This window comes from Drosophila obscura, unplaced genomic scaffold, assembly GCF_018151105.1.
Source record: "Drosophila obscura isolate BZ-5 IFL unplaced genomic scaffold, ASM1815110v1 contig_17, whole genome shotgun sequence".
In the NCBI taxonomy this organism is placed as follows: Eukaryota; Metazoa; Arthropoda; class Insecta; order Diptera; family Drosophilidae; genus Drosophila; species Drosophila obscura.
The window spans coordinates 2,330,827-2,348,689 of NW_024542757.1; the positions used below are offsets into that span (position 1 = coordinate 2,330,827).

General features: G+C 53.6%; 5 protein-coding genes across 5 annotated transcripts; 3 read left to right on the forward strand and 2 right to left on the reverse strand.

Annotated features, from left to right (window-relative positions):
* The first annotated feature begins 89 nt into the window (after window positions 1–89).
* Window positions 90–1,230, forward strand: LOC111076552 (microtubule-associated protein RP/EB family member 1). Its single transcript, XM_022370384.2, has 2 exons — window positions 90–440; window positions 503–1,230. Exons 1-2 carry the CDS (start codon window positions 311–313, stop codon window positions 1,156–1,158), a joined length of 786 nt encoding a protein of 261 aa, XP_022226076.1. The 5' UTR covers window positions 90–310; the 3' UTR covers window positions 1,159–1,230.
* Window positions 1,172–2,249, reverse strand: LOC111076551 (coiled-coil domain-containing protein 130 homolog). Its single transcript, XM_022370383.2, has one exon. The coding sequence runs from the start codon at window positions 2,178–2,180 to the stop codon at window positions 1,227–1,229; it is 954 nt and encodes a 317-aa protein (XP_022226075.2). The 5' UTR covers window positions 2,181–2,249; the 3' UTR covers window positions 1,172–1,226.
* Window positions 2,250–2,326: 77 nt separating this feature from the next.
* LOC111076547 (methionine--tRNA ligase, cytoplasmic) lies at window positions 2,327–6,110 on the forward strand. The gene is given in 7 exon segments (XM_022370379.2): window positions 2,327–2,542; window positions 2,641–2,762; window positions 2,855–3,690; window positions 3,759–3,863; window positions 3,929–4,295; window positions 4,297–5,081; window positions 5,146–6,110. Coding segments are annotated over 7 exon segments (3,075 nt in total). The 5' UTR covers window positions 2,327–2,439; the 3' UTR covers window positions 5,903–6,110.
* Window positions 6,111–6,196: 86 nt separating this feature from the next.
* Window positions 6,197–16,597, forward strand: LOC111076546 (protein dopey-1 homolog). The gene is made up of 11 exons (XM_022370378.2): window positions 6,197–6,401; window positions 7,259–7,495; window positions 7,699–7,877; window positions 7,948–9,186; window positions 9,282–9,594; window positions 9,665–10,460; window positions 10,522–10,630; window positions 10,695–15,022; window positions 15,101–15,296; window positions 15,362–15,704; window positions 15,778–16,597. Exons 2-11 carry the CDS (start codon window positions 7,343–7,345, stop codon window positions 15,997–15,999), a joined length of 7,878 nt encoding a protein of 2,625 aa, XP_022226070.2. The 5' UTR covers window positions 6,197–6,401; window positions 7,259–7,342; the 3' UTR covers window positions 16,000–16,597.
* LOC111076554 lies at window positions 16,573–17,764 on the reverse strand. Its single transcript, XM_022370386.2, has 4 exons — window positions 17,524–17,764; window positions 17,067–17,134; window positions 16,842–17,004; window positions 16,573–16,780 (listed from the first exon to the last, which is right to left on the reverse strand). The coding sequence occupies exons 1-4, from the start codon at window positions 17,642–17,644 to the stop codon at window positions 16,689–16,691; spliced, it is 444 nt and encodes a 147-aa protein (XP_022226078.1). The 5' UTR covers window positions 17,645–17,764; the 3' UTR covers window positions 16,573–16,688.
* Between the last annotated feature and the right edge of the window lie 99 nt (window positions 17,765–17,863).

Genomic DNA, 17,863 nt, shown 5'->3' on the forward strand with positions numbered 1-17,863 from the left:
ACGAATATGTGAATATCATAGTATCCCTTCCCGTCACTGCATCCTGGAAAGGATGGAAAGCACTGGAAGGCAGTGGCAATCGAAAAAGTGGCGGCAGAAAGTAAGGACAAAGGAAACCAACGATAGTTAAATAAGTGCAAAAGGAAAATTGAAACCATTTTATGTGCGGAGTAGGCAGGCCCCATTCCATACAAGTTTTATACTCTCCGAATGTCATTTCTTCAGTAAATTTTCCTCGCTTGAAACACACACGATCCACATAGATCCAGACAACATATTTTCTAGTGAACAAAAACGGTAAAATCGAACAATGAGTGACCTTAAAATGACCGTGTCCCTGACCAGCGTCAACGGAGAGAACATGTCGCGCCATGACATGCTCCAATGGGTCAATACCATGGTGCAGGGCAAATTCAAAAAGATCGAAGAGCTCTGCTCAGGTGAGATACTACTCCAAGCGCTCTGACGATCTTCATACTCAGGTTCTAGGTCTTTCCCTTAGGTGTTGCCTACTGCCAAATGATGGAGCTGATCTTCCCCAGCTGCATCAACCTAAAGCGCGTGAAGATGAGCGCCAAGCTGGAGCACGAGTGCCTGCACAATCTCAAGCTGTTCCAGGGCGCCTTTACACGGCTCAAGCTGGACAAAACTGTGCCCATCGATCGCTTGATCAAGGGCCGCTTCCAGGACAACTTTGAGTTCCTGCAGTGGTTTAAGAAGTTCTTCGACTCGCAGGCTCCTGGCTTGGAGAACATCAAATCGGCGGCCAATGCGCCCATTCCGAAACCAATCAAGCCGCGCGTCTTCGTCAAGGGACAAGTCAGAACAGTTTCGCCACCATCTAGCGATATAGGGGCAGAGGACGATCTAGCCGTTAGGGACTTATTAAGAGAGGTAGAGACCTTGAACTTGAATACCATCAGCGCCATGGAGACACGCGACGATATCTATGGCAAGCTTCTTGAAATCGAAGTCCTGATGGACAACATGATAGAAGCCAAGAAGCACGTGGATTTCTGCAATCGCATCTGTGCCGTGCTGTACAAGACCATGGATGGCCAGGCCGCTACACAGATTCAGCCAAGCAACGGAAATGCCAATGGTAACGCCGTCTCCGACAGTGCATTGGTCACGCCAGAGCCTAATGAAGAGGATTGAGGCATTTTAGAGTGTCATTGTTGTTCTTATTTTATTTTGTAGCATTAAAGTATTAAAGTTATTGTGCATTAACTGTTCGAGTCATTATCCGAGGAGGAGTAGTCGCCCACCAGACTCAACGACTTTACAGGGGGAGACGGGGCTTCTTCGGACTGCTCCGCTTGCTTCCGCCGTATGCCCAAATCCTGCAGCTGCAGCTGTGCGTTGAGAATCTTTTGCCGCTTGAGGCCCCCGAAGGTTGTCGCTGTGGCTCCTGGCAATGCCGGTCGCATGAGTAGATCGAGACGCTGCTCTGATTCCCGCTCAATGGCAGATTTGGTTTGAAGCTTCATCAGTGCCGCCATTTGCCTGTCCTGGTCTGTTTCCGGCAGCAGAGCTACGTCGAGACTGATCTTGGCCAGCAGCTGGCGATCCAGGTCCTGCTGGCCCTTTATTTCCTTCTTTTGATGCCGGAATTCGGCCCGAAGGCGGCAGTTGGCCTCGTAGGTGTCGTCCCAGACGCTTTGGTTGCGCTCAAACAGCTTCTGGAGCACAGGCTTGGCGTCGGCGGCGGCTTTGGCATCCTTTGCCTGGTGCTCCAGCTTGTACATGGCGTCGTCGAAGAGCCGCTTCTGTACCTCCTTCGTTTCCGGCACAACCTGCTCATTTTGCAGCGGATCCCAGCGGTTCTCCTGCCGTCGCGCCCCCGATAGGATGGTGTAGTCAAGGTTGCCGGGATCCGTTTGGATCTCGAAGTGATTGTCGCACAGGTGGCACTTCATGCGGAACTTGTAGATCGGTGTGGTGTAGTACATGCCCACCTTGGTCTTCTCCGCATTGTAGCGCACCCCCATGCCGATGTGGTTCTTGCAGCCGTCGCACCAGATATTGTAGGGCATCTCAAAGCGGATGATGATGATGCCCAGGTGAATCTTCCGGGCGCGCTCCCGCAGGGCATGGGTGCCCTGGAATTTATTGAGTCCGCCCTTCTTGGGATCATAGTCGGGCGGATAATATTTATTTTGTCCCTTGCGTTCGCCCATTTCGCACGAATTTGTAAATTGTAAATAAAAACTTGGCTGCTACAGCTGTTTTAACGCGACTTTTGCAACACTGGTTTTTTTTCAGTGGTGACATCGGGCTAAGAATACTTGTGACTAAGGTAGTGACTAGTTCAGGAATAACGCACATCACTAATAAAATAGTTGACCATTTCGCGTGCGTGCGGTGCAGCAAAAATTCGTAGAATTGTTTGCCTTTTTGCCACGTAAATTGAATTAAAAGTAGTCGGATCTCGGCAAGATGATAATATACACAAACGAAGGCAATCCCCTGGGACTGCAGCTGCTGATGCTGGCCAAATTCGCCAAGCGTTCGGTTCAGGTGCAATTGGTTAACCTAAATGGTAAGTGAAGAACAACTTCCAGGGTGAACTCCGGCAGAGTGCGTGCACTATGACTAGCTATGAATAGTGACTGATGCAATAACTGGTTTCCGTTGCAGATGCCAAGTTCAAGGATTTGCTGATTCTGCCCACACTGGAGCTGGACGATGGACTGCGCCTGTTCTCGTCCGCGGCCATCGCCAAGTATCTGCTGGTGGATGAGGGTCAGCTGAGGGATGAGGTACGGAAGCAAGCATAATTGCGCCTAATTTAGGCAATGACCCCTCAAGGTCAAACCAATTCGTTTAACAATCTTTTGGTCATCTCCAACAGTGGCTGGAATGGGCGAGCACGTTGCTGGCTCCTGCCCTCGCCCATCACATGGCCGTGGGACATCGTGCCGACCCAAACTCTTTGCCGGTGCTGAATGCTCTGGTGAAGAAGCTGGACGATTGCCTCAAAGGTTCGCCTTACCTGGCCGGCGACAAGTTGAGCGCTGCTGACATCGCCGTCTGGGCGCTTCTCGCTCCGGATGGCACTCTCAAGGGTGCGCAGAATTTGGAGAGCCTGCACGGCTGGTATAACAGGGTGAAGGCGCTGCCCGAGGTACAGCAGGTGCTGGCCGAACAGCCGCTGAAGGAACTTACCTTCAATGCGCTGCAGCAGTCGAATCGCTATGGCGGACTACATCATGTGCCGCTGAAGCGTCTTAGCCTGGCGGATGCTGGCAAACTATTGGCCGAAGCAACATCCACAGTCGCGGACACCGTCACAGCTGAGGAATTGGCCGCAGCAGGCGCTGCCTTCACGTACACAGCCCCCAAGGATGTCCAGCATCAGCGCATAGTGCTACCAAAAGCAGGCGAACGCAATGTGCTCATCACTTCGGCCCTGCCGTATGTCAACAATGTCCCCCACTTGGGCAACATAATTGGCTGCGTGCTGTCTGCGGATATCTACGCACGCTACTCTCGCTCCGCCGGCTACAACACGCTGCTCATCTGCGGCACTGATGAATACGGCACCGCTACCGAGAACAAGGCCCTGGCCGAGAACCTGACGCCGCGGGAGATCTGCGACAAGTACTTTGAGCTGCACAATTCCATCTATCGCTGGTTCGGCATTGGTTTCGATTACTTTGGCCGCACCACCACCCAGGAGCAAACAGAGTGAGTGAATAATGTGAATCTGTCGCTGTGGCTGCGGATTGCTAAATAAGATTTTTATGATTTTGCAGCATTGTGCAGGAGGCGTTTAGGGATGTCAACAGTGCTGGCTACATCCTCACAGAGAGCGTGGAGCAGTTGCTCTGCCAGAAGTGCGACCGTTTCCTGGCGGATCGGTGGGTTTTCCGTGCCTTGCTTTCTTTGAATCTAATCTCTAAATTGAGCTTTGGTTTGTCTTTAGCTTTGTGGAGGGCACGTGTCCGCATCCTGGCTGCGGCTATGCAGACGCCCGTGGCGATCAATGCGACAAGTGCGGCAAGCTGGTGAATGCCACCGAACTGATCCGTCCACGCTGCAAAGTGTGCAACACAGCCCCCATCCTGCGTTCCTCGGATCAATTGTTCATCGATCTGCCCAAGGCTGAGCCCCGGCTCCGTGAGTGGGTGGACAAGGCGGAGAACGGCTGGACCAACAACGCCAAGGTGATCACGAGAGCCTGGCTGCGGGAGGGCCTCAAGCCGCGATGCATCACGCGAGATCTAAAATGGGGCATTCCTGTGCCCCACAGCGGCTTCGAGAAGAAGGTCTTCTATGTGTGGTTTGATGCGCCCTTTCGGATATGTGTCAATGACCAAGCGCTACACCAAGGAGTATCAGCAATGGTGGCAGCCGGCCAAGGGCACTGACGTGGAGCTCTTCCAGTTCATGGCCAAGGACAATGTGCCCTTCCATTCGGTGGTGTGGCCCAGCGTGCTGCTGGCCATCAACAAGGGCCACACGCTCGTGTCGCACATCATGGCCACCGAGTATCTGAACTACGAGGACGGAAAGTTTAGCAAGAGTCGCGGAATCGGAGTCTTTGGCAACGATGCCCAGGATACGGGCATTCCCGCAGATGTCTGGCGCTTCTATCTCGCCTCGGCTCGACCAGAGGGCCAGGACTCCAGCTTCAGTTGGAACGATCTGGCCGCGCGCAACAACTCTGAGCTCCTCAACAATTTGGGCAACTTTGTCAATCGTGCGCTGGTCTTCTGCGAGAAGAACTTTAACAGCACCGTTCCCGAGGTGGTCGCCACGGAGGAAGAGCTCATTTTGCTGGCCCTTGTCAACCGCGAGCTGCGTGGATACATCAACTCCCTGGAGAAGGCCAAGCTGCGCGATGGCATTCGCCATCTGTTGGCTATTTCCCGGCATGGCAATGGTTATATGCAGACACAGCAACCGTGGGTGCTCCTCAAGGGCAGCGATGACCAAAAGCAGCGCGCCGCCACCATCATTGCCCTGTGCGCCAACATTGCCTGTCTGTTGGCCAACCTTCTCTTCCCCTACATGCCCTCCACGGCACGAACCCTCTTTGCCCAGCTCAACGCCAAACAGACGCCGCTCAATGCAGAGTAAGTAAATGGCCCAGTGCCTCATCAAAGATCTTACTTAAACTGTGTGCCACTCATTATTTAGGAAGCCCTTGGCCACCTTGCTACTCCCCGCTGGACACAAGATCGGAAAGCCCGCGCCTCTCTTTGCCAAACTGGAACAGTCCTTCATTGATGAGCTCAAGGCTAAGTATGGCGGATCCCAGGACACGAGAGGAGCTGCGGCCGTGCAGAGCCAACCAAGCACCGCAGACCTGGAGCAGGCCGTGCAGGCTCAGGCCGATAAGGTGCGACAGCTTAAGACGAGCACCAAGGACAAGGCAGTGTGGCAACCAGAAGTCAGCAAACTGCTAGACCTGAAGAAGCAGCTGGAAGAGGCTAAGAAAACCGCTGCGTCTGCGCCAGCCTCTGCTCCTGCGCCATCGATTGGTGCACAGTCAGTGCAGGAACTGGAGAAGGCCGTACAGGCACAGGGCGAGAAGGTGCGAAACCTGAAGGGCAGCACAAAAGACAAATCGGCCTGGCAGCCAGAGGTGAATGTGCTGCTCGATCTGAAGAAACAGCTGGAGGCTGCTCAGAAGGCAGCCAAAGCGACTCCCGCAGCTCCTGCTGCTGCAGCTGCTACACCTGCCGCCTCGGCGTCGGCAGATGCAGGCCAGGTGAAAGCATTGGAAGACAAACTTGCTCAGCAGGCAGAAAAGGTACGAACCTTAAAATCCCATGGGGATGCGTCTGTGTGGAAGCCCGAAGTTGATATACTCTTGGCCCTGAAGAACCAACTGGCGGCTCTAACTGGAGCACCGGCAGCTGGCGGACAGAGCAAGGGCAAGAAGAAGAAGTAAGGCATAGAAATAATCCATAAATATGCTGGACATTTTTACCTCAACTTTCTAATCACGCATTCGTGGACTGGCAGAGTGCCAAGTCGTTTTGCTTAATTTATTTGGTTTGCATTTAACAAACTTTGTATGTATTTATTTGAATTGTACCCAGAATTCAGTTAGTAATTTATTGAGTTTGCGAAAGAAAAATTAAATCTATTGACTTTCATACACAAATGGGCTTGGAGTTTAATAGAATATTTGCTACAAAAATACTGTTTCAAATTAAACTCTAAAACATTGATAACGATAATTTGGAGTCGACTACGAATCGACTATCGACTACTAATCGGCTACTTAAAAATACTCGTGACGAGTCACTGAGAGAAAACATAATCAATAGGCCATCTCTAGCAAGTTACAGCAAAAAAATTTGCCATGTAAAAAAACAACACAAAAACACAAGAAGTGCGATATTAAATAATGTGAAATGTATTAAAACCAACAAACGAAAGCTGTGGTATGTGCACCATCAATGCCAAATGCAATAAGCCAAGCGATGTAACCGTAATATATGAAGGCGAAAACAAACACAGACAAGTCTATCTCTTTCTGTCTGAACGAACTCCCCTTCGCCATCGTCACGCGCACCCGTTCTGTCCCTCTCCCCGTTGGCCCAAGCAAACAGCAAAAATTCGTCATCAGCTGGTCTCTAGTCTGCCAACAGTCGCTGCATTTCATTCAGATCGGAGAGAGAGGAGAGAGCGACTTGGACAAAATACACTTTATCCTGCCACGCATTGTGGCCACATTTACGTCGGTTCGAATTAATTCTCGAGAACTGTCGATAACAAATTGAAAATTTAAATATTGTACGCTGAACGGTACGGGGGTTAACAAGGTGAAATTTGAAATTGGTTTAGAAACTCAATTAAGCGAAACGTGTGTGTGGTATGTGCTGTGTGGCGCTGTGTGTGCATCTAGGGTAGGAATAATCGGCCAACAAAGAAGCCACCCGTGCCCGTGCCCCATCCCGTTTCAATTCCCTTTCCCCAGTTACGACAACTGCATTTAGCTCATAGACCACATCCCCCTCCACACGCCCCCTTGTGTGGCCAGTTGGCTTAGCAAGTGCTCCGGATGCCACACTTTTCCAATATGCAGAGGAGCTGGGGGAGCGTTTTAAAATTGAAACAACTGTATGGCCATAAAGAATTCAAACCCAAGGACACGCGACACGACGCGAAGCGACACGATGACGACCACCCCACCACCACCAATCACGACGAATCTGACTCCGACGACGGCAACAAGTGTTTGTGTTTGCTTTTTGTTAATTGCTATTGATTATTCGCTTTTTGTGCCTTTGTTTTGCAGTGCTCCGACTAAGCCAACGACTCAATCTTGAGAGCAATTATCTTGAATACCGAATAGCCGAATAGACTGGCAAAAGACGTCGCCATGGAGTCTGCAGACGCACTCATGGAGGAGCAGAAGCTCATGGCCGAGGCCAAATACCGCAACTACATGACAAACATCGACAAAGCGCTGCGCAATTTCGAATACTCCAGCGAGTGGGCGGATTTGATATCGGCGCTGGGCAAACTTAGCAAGGTATTGAATCACCCAACTCCAGCACTGCACAGCCCAAGGGGCTTTTATCGCACCCCCCGATGTGGCAACTGAGATATGACCGGGTCGCAGCTGAGCTGCGTCCGCTGAATCACCACGTTTTCCGGGCGCGGGACCAATTCTTATCTCTTCTAGGCTTTTTTTTCACTGTAAAATTTGTTTTTTTTTGCTCTTTACTTTGGCAGGCAATATCAAGCAATACGCAGTATCAGGTCATACCCAGACGCCTGAAGATAGCCAAGCGTCTGGCCCAGTGCATGCATCCCGCCCTGCCATCGGGGGTGCATCTGAAAGCCCTTGAGACCTACTCGGTGATATTCAGCAAGACTGGACCCGAGCGTCTAGCCACAGAGTTTATTTACAGGTGAGTATTCAGCAGAGCACTGCCCGAAGATTATTCTCTAATTGTCGTGCTTCTGCTTCTGCACTTCCAGCGCTGGCCTGTTCCCCCTGCTGGGCTATGCCGCCATGAATGTGCGGCCCGCTCTGCTGGCCATCTATGAAACGTATTTTGTGCCGCTCGGAGACAAGCTGCGGCCTGCTCTGAGTGGTTTTCTGAACGGTGTCCTGCCCGGCTACGACTGCGGGCTGGACCACTTTGAGCGGATAAGTGCGCTGCTGAAGCAAGTGTGCAATGCCGTCAATCCCATGCACTTCTACACGGTGCTGTGGGAGTCGGTGGCCAACAATGCTGCGATCCGTCTGCCAGCCATCACCTATCTGCTGGAGCATTTCAACAAGCGGCTGGACATGCAGGAACAGATCTATGTCATGGGCCACAATCGGGAGATAATGATGTCGGCGCTGTGTGCCTGTTTGAACGACTCCCTGATCCTGGTGCAGCGCAATACGCTGGAGTTCCTGCTCCTTGGGTTTCCCATGCACACGGCACTGCTGGCCGAAGATGATCTGGTCAAGTTGGTGACCAACGGCCTCAATACAATACTGAGACGCGATATGTCGCTGAACAGGCGACTGTTTAGCTGGCTGCTGGGCAGCGAGGTGGCCAAGAATTCGCCCACCTATGACACCCTCTCGCTGGACGCCTCGGCAGCGCCGCTGGACGAGCAACCAGTGCCGTACTTTGTGAAACATTCGAGGCACATACTGATCCGGGCCCTGATCACAACGCTGCGGCTGAGTCTGGAGTGTGCCCCCATGGACCTGAAGCCGTATCGGATAATGTTGTCGCTGCTGGACAAGGCAGAGATTGGCAGCGCTGTCCTGGACTATGTCCTGCACGACATCATACGTGCCATGTACATATCCAGCGGTAATCCGGAGGCTCTCAAGTCCGCCAACCTGCTCTTTGCCACCTTCGATCCGGCCTACATCTGGAGCTACATGACCAACATGTTTGAGCGGGCCTGCCAGCAGGCAAACTCCTCGCAGGACAAGCAGGAGAAGACGCACTCGCCTGAAGTCGATAAATTTGCCTGCGAGGTGGGCTCTGGCGATCCGTGTGTGCTGGAGATTTGCGTGCTCACCGAGTTCCTTCTGGAGACCGTCTCCCTGGAAATGTACACGGAGACGACGCGCGTCTATCTGCCCAAAGTGTTCCTGGCCATCACCCAGCTGATGTCCCTTCACATGGATCGCGTGACTAGCAGCGAGATAACCGCCTCCCTCAAGCTATGCATGAAGATCGTCTCTAGGGTGCAGCCCATGATAACGTAAGCGAAACAAAAGAACACACATGATGATGTTGTTCGTTTGATCTTTGGTAACCTATTCGTATTCCTATCTGTATTCTGTTTGCCTTCCACAGAAGTCCCATTAAACTGAACAAACTTATGGAGCAGTGTGCGGGCTCCTCATCGGACGAGAAGATTACAGTCGATGCGGTGGCCATCGACAGTGCTAAGAAGGGGGTGCCGGGCACCCATACACAGGGAAGCTCCCTGGAGAAGAGCAAGTCGGACTCGCGCCTGAATCAGTTTGCGGAGAACTCGCTGCAAAGCGCAGATCCAAACGACGAGGAACTCATACGACGCTCGGCCTCCAATCAGAGCGTGGGACGGCAGAGTCCCAGCAAGAAGAAGGCCAAGTCCATTTCACGTCTCTCTGAGCTGGACAAGGATGTGAGTTTTCCGTATAACGAGATTTATTGAAATAATTGTAATTGCTATATAAACGATTCCTCGTTCACAGATAAGCGCCTCGGACACGGGCCAGCAGTCGTCCTCGGACCTAGACACTCCTCGGAGCATCAAGAAGCTCAAGGCCAAGGCAAAAGTGCCCTTCATACGTAGTCCCAAGAAACAGCGACCCAAGGACATTGTGCTGGTGCAGTCCGCAGCCGTCACTGATGTCGCTGGGAATGGCCATGATGCCGATGAGCCAAAGAGCGCCCCACCCGACCAATCGCCACAGTTCTATCTGGATGAGGAGAGCCGCGCCACCCAACAGCGAGGATTCTCCATACTGGAGAAATGCATCCGGCAGTACGAGATCTTTTTCGAGGTATACGTGGCCCGCAAACTGCTACAAATCGAATCGGATGGCACGTCGGAGTGCTCGGTGAAGGTTCAGCTGCAGCGCAGCACCAGCTCCCACAGTTCGCACACCTCCAGCCTGTTCATGGTGGAGCAGGTGCTGGAGTATGAGTGCCCCATCCGTGAGTCACAAATCGAGCGTCTGTTCAATCTGCTGCGCGTGGACAAAGTGCCCCGCTCCAAGCAACTGCAGCGACTGCTCAATCACTCCCTGCCACTGCTGGCCAGTGCCAGCGAACTAAGCAGCGACAGCGAAGCCACGGAGGCACCGGAGAGGCAGCAGCAGGAGCAGAGCCTGCTCATCGATGCCCAGACGCAGCGCAGTGTCCAGCAGCTTGCCGAACTGCAGCTGAGTCTGAGCATGCGCGGAGCCGTCAAACTGGCGGCCACATTGCTGGTGGAGATGTCCACGTTCCCCAACTGCAACAAGCACATTGTGCTGGACAAGAGCGGTGAGTGGTGGTATAGCACTTTCATAGAGAGCAATCTCCTTTAATGTTGATTCTCCTTTAGAGCCGGAGTTGCCGAATTGGCTGAAGGTCTTGTGTCTGGTGGCCTGCTTTGCCCAAAGTGACAAGGAACTGCAGGTGTCGGCCATCACCACGCTCTTCGATCTGATCAGGTAAGCGATCATGCGATCATGCGCTCCATAGTTTAATCCCGACTTATGCACATTTTCCCCGTAGCTTATTGCGCTCGCAGATCGAGCACACAACGAGTCCGGGAGTCACCTTCGTGGTGATGCTGCCGCTGCTAAAGTTCGGCCACGTCAGCTACATGGAGCAGCAAACGCGAGTCTTTCAGCTGGTGAGCTCCATTCTGTGGGACTACCTGGGCGCCGCCTGCACGGATCCGGCCCAAACTGCGGCGCTGCTGCATCAGCTGCACAGCTGCCTGGAGAGCGGCCTGGTGGAGACGGTCATTGGCAATCGAATGCAGGCGCAGCATCTGCTGCAGGTGCAGCCTATACCTGGCTGTGGAAGAACCGCTCTGCGCAGCTTCCAGCTGGAGCGGCTGGGCGACGCCCAACTGCTGTGCCCCACCGAGTCCACCGAGCGGCTGAGGGAGAGCCAGGCGCGCAGCTTCAAGAAGTTCGAGTTGCTGTGGCATCTGGGCAGGGACAAGCAGACGTCGCGGGGATTCGAGAAGACCCTGCTCAAGGTGCTGGACACCTTGGGGCTGCCCCACTACATGTCCGAGCGGACATTTGTGACCAACTGGCTGCAGGCCTCGCTGCTGCGCGGAGATCTAGCGCGTCTGACCAAGCCGCTCTACAAGATTCTCCTCTCGGCGAACTCGAAGCGGGTGGGCATCGTCCACATGCAGCAGCTGTATCGCGAGTCTGCCGAGGCCGAGGGAGACACTGCGCCAGCCTTCGAGCGGGATGTGTACGCCATCAGCTCGGAGCAGGGAAACGTCAAGTATCACCACATGGAGACAACCAGCGGGGCCAAGAAGAAGAGCCCCATCAGAAATTTACCCAAGAAAATCTTCGGTGTGACTCTGAGCGGTGGAAAGACGAACAAGACGTCCAACTTTGTGAGCGACAAGACGGCCATGGCCACGGAGGCAGCCCAGGATGTGAACACCATTGGCCTGATCATCAATCCACTGGAGAATGCCACCGACTTTGACGACGAAACGGATCTGGAGGAGCCGCGCATCGAGATTCCCCACAAAGAGACACCGCTGGAGCAGAAGCTGGCCTGTGCCATGGACGAGAGTGATCAGACATCCCAAGAGCAGACGCCGCAGCAGCAGCAGCAGCAGCAGCTGGATCAGTCGTCGCACCTTGACCAGGACATAACCGACAACTCCGAGAGCAGCGACTTCGAGTCGGACTCGGAACTGCGCGAAACAAGTCTGGAGAAGGAGGACAGCCTTACGGTCAGCTCCAGTGCCGGGGTCGGCGATGATGTCAAGCGATTCGTGGGCGACTGCGAGCGGGTCACTGAGGCCCTCACCCAGCACGAGAAGATCAAGAGTCGCAAGACGTATCGCCTGACCCGAGAGAAGACTCCCGGCGAGACCAGCCTCAACTCTGTGGCCACAGACCAGACAGAGCACAGCCTGACGGACTTGCACGCGGATGCCCTGCCAGCGGATGAGTACTTCCGCGAGGACAAGAAGCAGGACAAGGGCAAGCGCAAGAAGCTGCTGACGAGCAGCGACAAGAAGAGGCTGAGCTGCATATCCAAGACATCGACGGACAGCAACCTCAGTGGCTCCTGCTCCCAGGTGGAGCCAGCTCCAGAGAGTGAGCCTCAGGGCGAAGAGGAAGCTGCCACTGCCACAGACTCCACCATCAATGTGGAGGACAAGCGACGAAATCTCAGCCTGGAGACTAGCAAACTGCAGCCCGACTGGCAGAAGACTCTGGAGAAGGGCAAGCAGAACGTGGAGATCCTTCGCCAGAATGCAGCGGCGGCTGCTGCCGCAGAGGAGCAAACCAGTCTGCGGAGCTCAATGAAGAGCAGCAGCTCCCTGGCCGACGCGGCCCATCTGTACCACAACCACTTGCTGCTCTACTTGGCCATCTACGATACGCGCCAGACCCTCTACGCCCTGCAGACGCTGCGCAACATCATCTGCTGCGACAAACGCACCTTCCTCTGCCTGTCCATCACCACGTCGTTCTCGAGCGCCAGCCTGAAGCAGCTGCTTGTCCGACACCGCAAGAGCATCTCCGGCAAGGGCTTCGAAGGCAGTGTGGGCAACTCCGAGTACGCCCAGGGCTATCGCGGATGCATGCAGCTGGAGCTGCTGGTCACGCTGTGTCTGTTCTATGCCCGCGGCTACTTCCAGCGCGAGTCGCTGGACGCCCAGCGGCAGCCGCCCACGCTGCAGGATATTGTCAATAACCGGAGGATCCAGTTGGAGAGCATTGAGCTGCTGACCCTGATTTGCACAGAGCTAATTGAAATCGTAAAGGGAATGGGCAGAGGCCTGGCATGCTACATCGCCGATCTGCTGGCCCGCGCCAAGCTGCAGAAGGTCATGCTGCACTGCCTCAACAGCTCCGTGTGCAGCTACGGCCGCAGGGCACCCACCGGCAGCTACGCCGAGCAAGTGCTCAGCTTCAACGATCCGCAGGACGATCAACTGCACGCTGACTGCTTTCAGCTGCAGCTGCTGCGCCTGCTCCTGTCTGTGATCCGGCTTGAGCACGAGGTGCACCAGCTGCGGCAGGACACGCCGCCCGCGGCTGGCGAAGAATCTACGGGCAACGCCTCGCCCACCCGTCTGGCAGAGGGAGCGGCAGCCAATGTCAAGTATCTGCCCAACTGCCTGATTAGCCAGCAGCCCATGTTCCTAGCCGCCGTCTTGGGCGCACTGCAGCAGGAGCGGCTGCGTCACCTGCACCGCAACTGGACGGACCTGGTGACCTCTTCGCTCAACTGTTTCACCTTCGGCTCGCTGACCAACATCGTGATTAGTGTGGTCCATCAGCTGTGCAACAACCTGGACCGCATGGCCCGGCTCGGCCTCCAGCAGCAGCGTCACTTTCCGCCCGACTACGTCCTGTCACAGCTGGAGGCCCTGACCATTCTCTGCCACTACTGCCTGCTGGACAACACCCAGCAGACAGCCCTCTCGCATCTGTTCAACCAGGCGTATCCCCAGACTAGTTCCTCGGCCCAGAGCTCCAGCACGGGCCAGCTGCTGAACAGCATTGTGCACTCGTTCCTCTCGACCAGCGAATTGACGACCGGCACATCGGCACCGGCACCGCGCAATCCGCAGCTGCAAGCTGCCCGCAACGCAGTGCTCTCGCACCTGCCCAGGATCATGAGCAGTGTGGCGGCCATTTGGGACAGCGAGCTGGGACAACTGCGGCCCGTGCGACAGCAGTTGATGGAGTTCCTGTCGCCCGTATCGCTGCACCATGGCTGCAACTTCCTGGCCGCCGTGGCAGTTACCTGGCAGCAAAGGGGCAGTAGCAATGGCTCCAATGCCAGTGGGTTGAGCATCTCCGACCAGTTTCAGCGCAACTCCACCCTGCAAGCCTGTCCGGGACAGCTCTCGCTGGTCTCCCTGGTGTCCAGCATACGGGTGATGCCCATGGACTCGTTTGTGATGACCCTGCACCAGGTGGTGCGGTCTCCTCCGCCCATCCATCGCCCGCCCGCCCATCTGAGCATCGAGGTGAGCGCCCTGGAGCTGTTCTACTTCTACATGAAGTCTGCGCCCGGCTCCCAGCTAGCGGACGCCTGGAGCTCACTGCTAGCCCTCATTCGAGACGGGCTCAGTCTCTCGCCGCCGGCGCAGTTCGCGTTGCTGATGCTGCTCAACGAATTCGTGCAGCGGTGTCCCCAGATGCCGTTCCAGGACAAGAAGGAGGTGAGGGAGCTACACGACGTCACCTCGCGGCTGGTGGACTCGCTGTCGGGTGTGGCCGGATCCTGCCTGGAGCAGACTACCTGGCTGCGTCGCAACCTAGCCGTAAAGGAGGACACCGATGGCCTGGCCAAGGACAACAGCATCGGCGGCGGCGGCATCCAGCAGTACTCGCTGCAGGCCCAGAGCGTCCTGGCCACCATCCTCTCCAACCTGCTGGACGTGGCCTACGGGTCGCAGGAGAAGGACAAGGTTGTGAACATTGTGACCCCCCTGCTGTACAACATCACGCCCTATCTGAAGAACCACACGGCCCGCAATGTGCCGTTCTTCTATGCCTGTTCGGCCCTTTTGGCCAGCCTCAGTGGCTACCAGTACACGCGCAAGGCGTGGCGCAAGGACATGCTGGACCTGCTGCTGGACAACTCCTTCTTCCAGATGCACATCTCGTGCCTCCCCTTCTGGCGCATGATCATGGACAGCCTGATGACCTACGACAACACCACCTTCCGCGAACTAATGACCAGGGTGTCGCTCTCACAGGCAGGCAGTCTGAACATATTCACGTCGCGGGAGCAGGAGTTCGAGCAGAGGGGCATGCTGCTGAAGCGCCTGGCCTTTGTCATCTACTGCAGCGAGTTCGATCAGCACAACAAGTATATGCCGGACATTCAGGGTGAGTGAATCGAATCTGCAGATGTACATATCTATAGGTGGAGATGTACTTGATCCTTGTACTTATTTTCGCACGCAGAACAACTGGCAAACAGCCTGCGTCTGGTGCCAATGGGCCCGTCAGTGCAGGCGGCAGTATTCCTGTGCTTCAGGGTGCTGCTACTCCGCATGTCGCCCGATCATGTTACCTCGCTGTGGCCCATCATCATTGCCGAAATGGTGCAGGTGTTCCTGCAGATGGAGCAGGAACTTAAGTCGGAGAGCGAAGAGCGCAGGTGAGGCGCAGTCGTCAGTCGCAGCTGTGATGTGATCCAACTAATCAATCTGCTCTTCTCCTTAGCCAACAAATGCGACTGCCGTCGAGCATAGATGTGTCGTGGTCAAACAATTCTGGTGCCAGCAACGGCATCAGTGCCCAGACACCGATGCAGCATTGGCGATCAGTTCAGCTGGAGGCCTGCAAGCTGCTGGAACTTGGCTGTGTGCTGCCGGCGACCAAACTTCCCCACTTTCAGATGTATCGATGGGCCTTCGTGGGCACAGAGTTCGATGTGCACGAGGAGGAGGTGGGTCTGCCCAATGGCAGCCTGGAGAACCTGGCCGCGCTGCCCAGTGCGCTGTATGTGCCCCATGTGAGACGCGTGGCTAGGCTGATGGACATGAAGTACACCAGCCAATCGCCGGTACGGCATTATCTGCAGATTATATGATAACCTTAGCGTCAACTAATCTCCATATTCCTCCGTATATTTGTAGTTGCTGCAGCGTCCCAGCAATCGTCATTTGATGCTGAACTTCCAGCAGCTGCAATCGCTTCAGGAGCTCTACGCCTTCTTCTCCACCCTGGGCATCAGCTGTCCACAGCCGCGCAACTTTGCCGACACGGAGCGGGATGTGGCCAATTGCCTGGAGGAGATCGAGGATGTGCTGGCCAATGATTTCCTGGAGAAGCTACCCAGTCTCACAACGCCCAGATGAAAACTGGCAACGCCCTACAGGCAGACCCTGACGCTGACGCAGACGCAGACGACGCGTCTGTCGCAGTTTGAGCTCAAACTGAATGTGAATCTGGGCGAGTTTGCCATGGAACCGGCGGCACATGGCGGCCGTGGCCAGGCAGCTCGCATCATCGCCGCCATGCAGGCAACCCTCACAAGCCAAAACGCAGAGACGAGCTTCATGCAGATGCAGACCCACAACAATAAGAAGACCAACTTTCCATTTTATGTCTAAGTAAGGCTTACGCTGAGTATGATACGATATATAGCTAGCTAGCAAGAAGATTATGGGGCGAGGCGAAGCGAGCATAGAGTATACATACATACATATATATATATATATAGTTATATACATATATACCAGTATAGATATCTGTAGTGTGATCGATCAGTTGTTTTAACTGTTGAGTGTTTAAGAGAGATGGATGCCCATAGCCCAATAATAATAATAGTAATATTAATATAGCCCCTGTATTGTATGTAATGTATATGTATTTAAACTGTTGATAGTTGCGCCGAAGTCAAAGTGAATAAGAGACGTGTTTACGACAAGTTGCAATCAAATACATGAGCGTATTTTATTCCAAGAACAACACACAGAGCTAGAAAACGTATGGTGATGGGGTAAAATGAAACTAGGGGAGCCCTAGTCTATGGCAAATGTGAGCTTCAAACCACAGGCACGGCCTGAGGTGAGCCCTCGCGGTTCTTCAGCTGTACGTAGTAGGAGTAGATAAGACGGGCGCAGAAGACAACGATAACTGCAACAAAGGAGAGGTCTATACTTTCTGTCAACAATTTGGGGAGCAAGATAGCACTTACGAGTCGTTAAAATATACGAAAGCAAGGCTCCGAATATATTATTGAATCCGGTGGACTCACGATACCCTCCGTAGTGGAAGATGACGCCGAATACGGCAAATGGGAAACCGATGACTACGAGCAAGGCGTATATAAGCCAGCCAAGGAGCAACAGGCGCTTGTACTGCAAAGATAAACAGAAATCGATGAATCAGATATAAGCGCGTATATCTTTAGTTAACTCACCTTAATGCAGCCGATCAGCAATAATATATTGGCCGTTAAGGCAATGGCAAAGCCAACAAAGTTGACCACTGGAAAAAATAGAATCGAAGAGTCAGTTTGGATTGGGTGACACACGCGAGACATGTCGTCATCATCAGAAAAGTTTCACGCTATTCTATTCAAAAAACCAACAACAGATACGACTATGGGAACTTGTTTCGATGTGGGGAGATGATTAGCTCATGCTTTTTAAGCATATATATATATGTACAATGTACATATATATGTATACGTTTAGTTATTCAAAATATATACAGGGGACTAAATCTGTATATGTATGTGTATTTATCAATGCTTTTAAGGCATAGCATATCCGTTTTTGAGCACACTAGCATACAATTTAAATATATTGCCACAAACGGACAAATGAATTTATCCAGATAAACAAATGCCACGCCTTGAGTTCCACATCACATACCCGATGGCGCGAAGAGCACATTAAATGTGATGGACACCAGCGAAAAGATCGCTATGCCAAGGCACCAACTCCTGAGATCTGTGTTGCATGGCCCCTGATCGACAGTCAGATCGATTTTCATCTTGAGATTCTTTGGCTTCGGTAGTCTTTTGAATTTTCCACAAAAGTGAAAACCGGTCGAGATTCTTTGGAGCACAAACAGCAGCGACCACAACGCGCGAGAATGAAAACGAGAATGAAGCGTCTCTAGGTCGGCGGCCGGAGCAACATTTGTTAATAAACGGAGAAATGTTAGCCAGTGGCGTAGCTACGAAGGGGGAGAACGCAGGTGTGAGGCTCT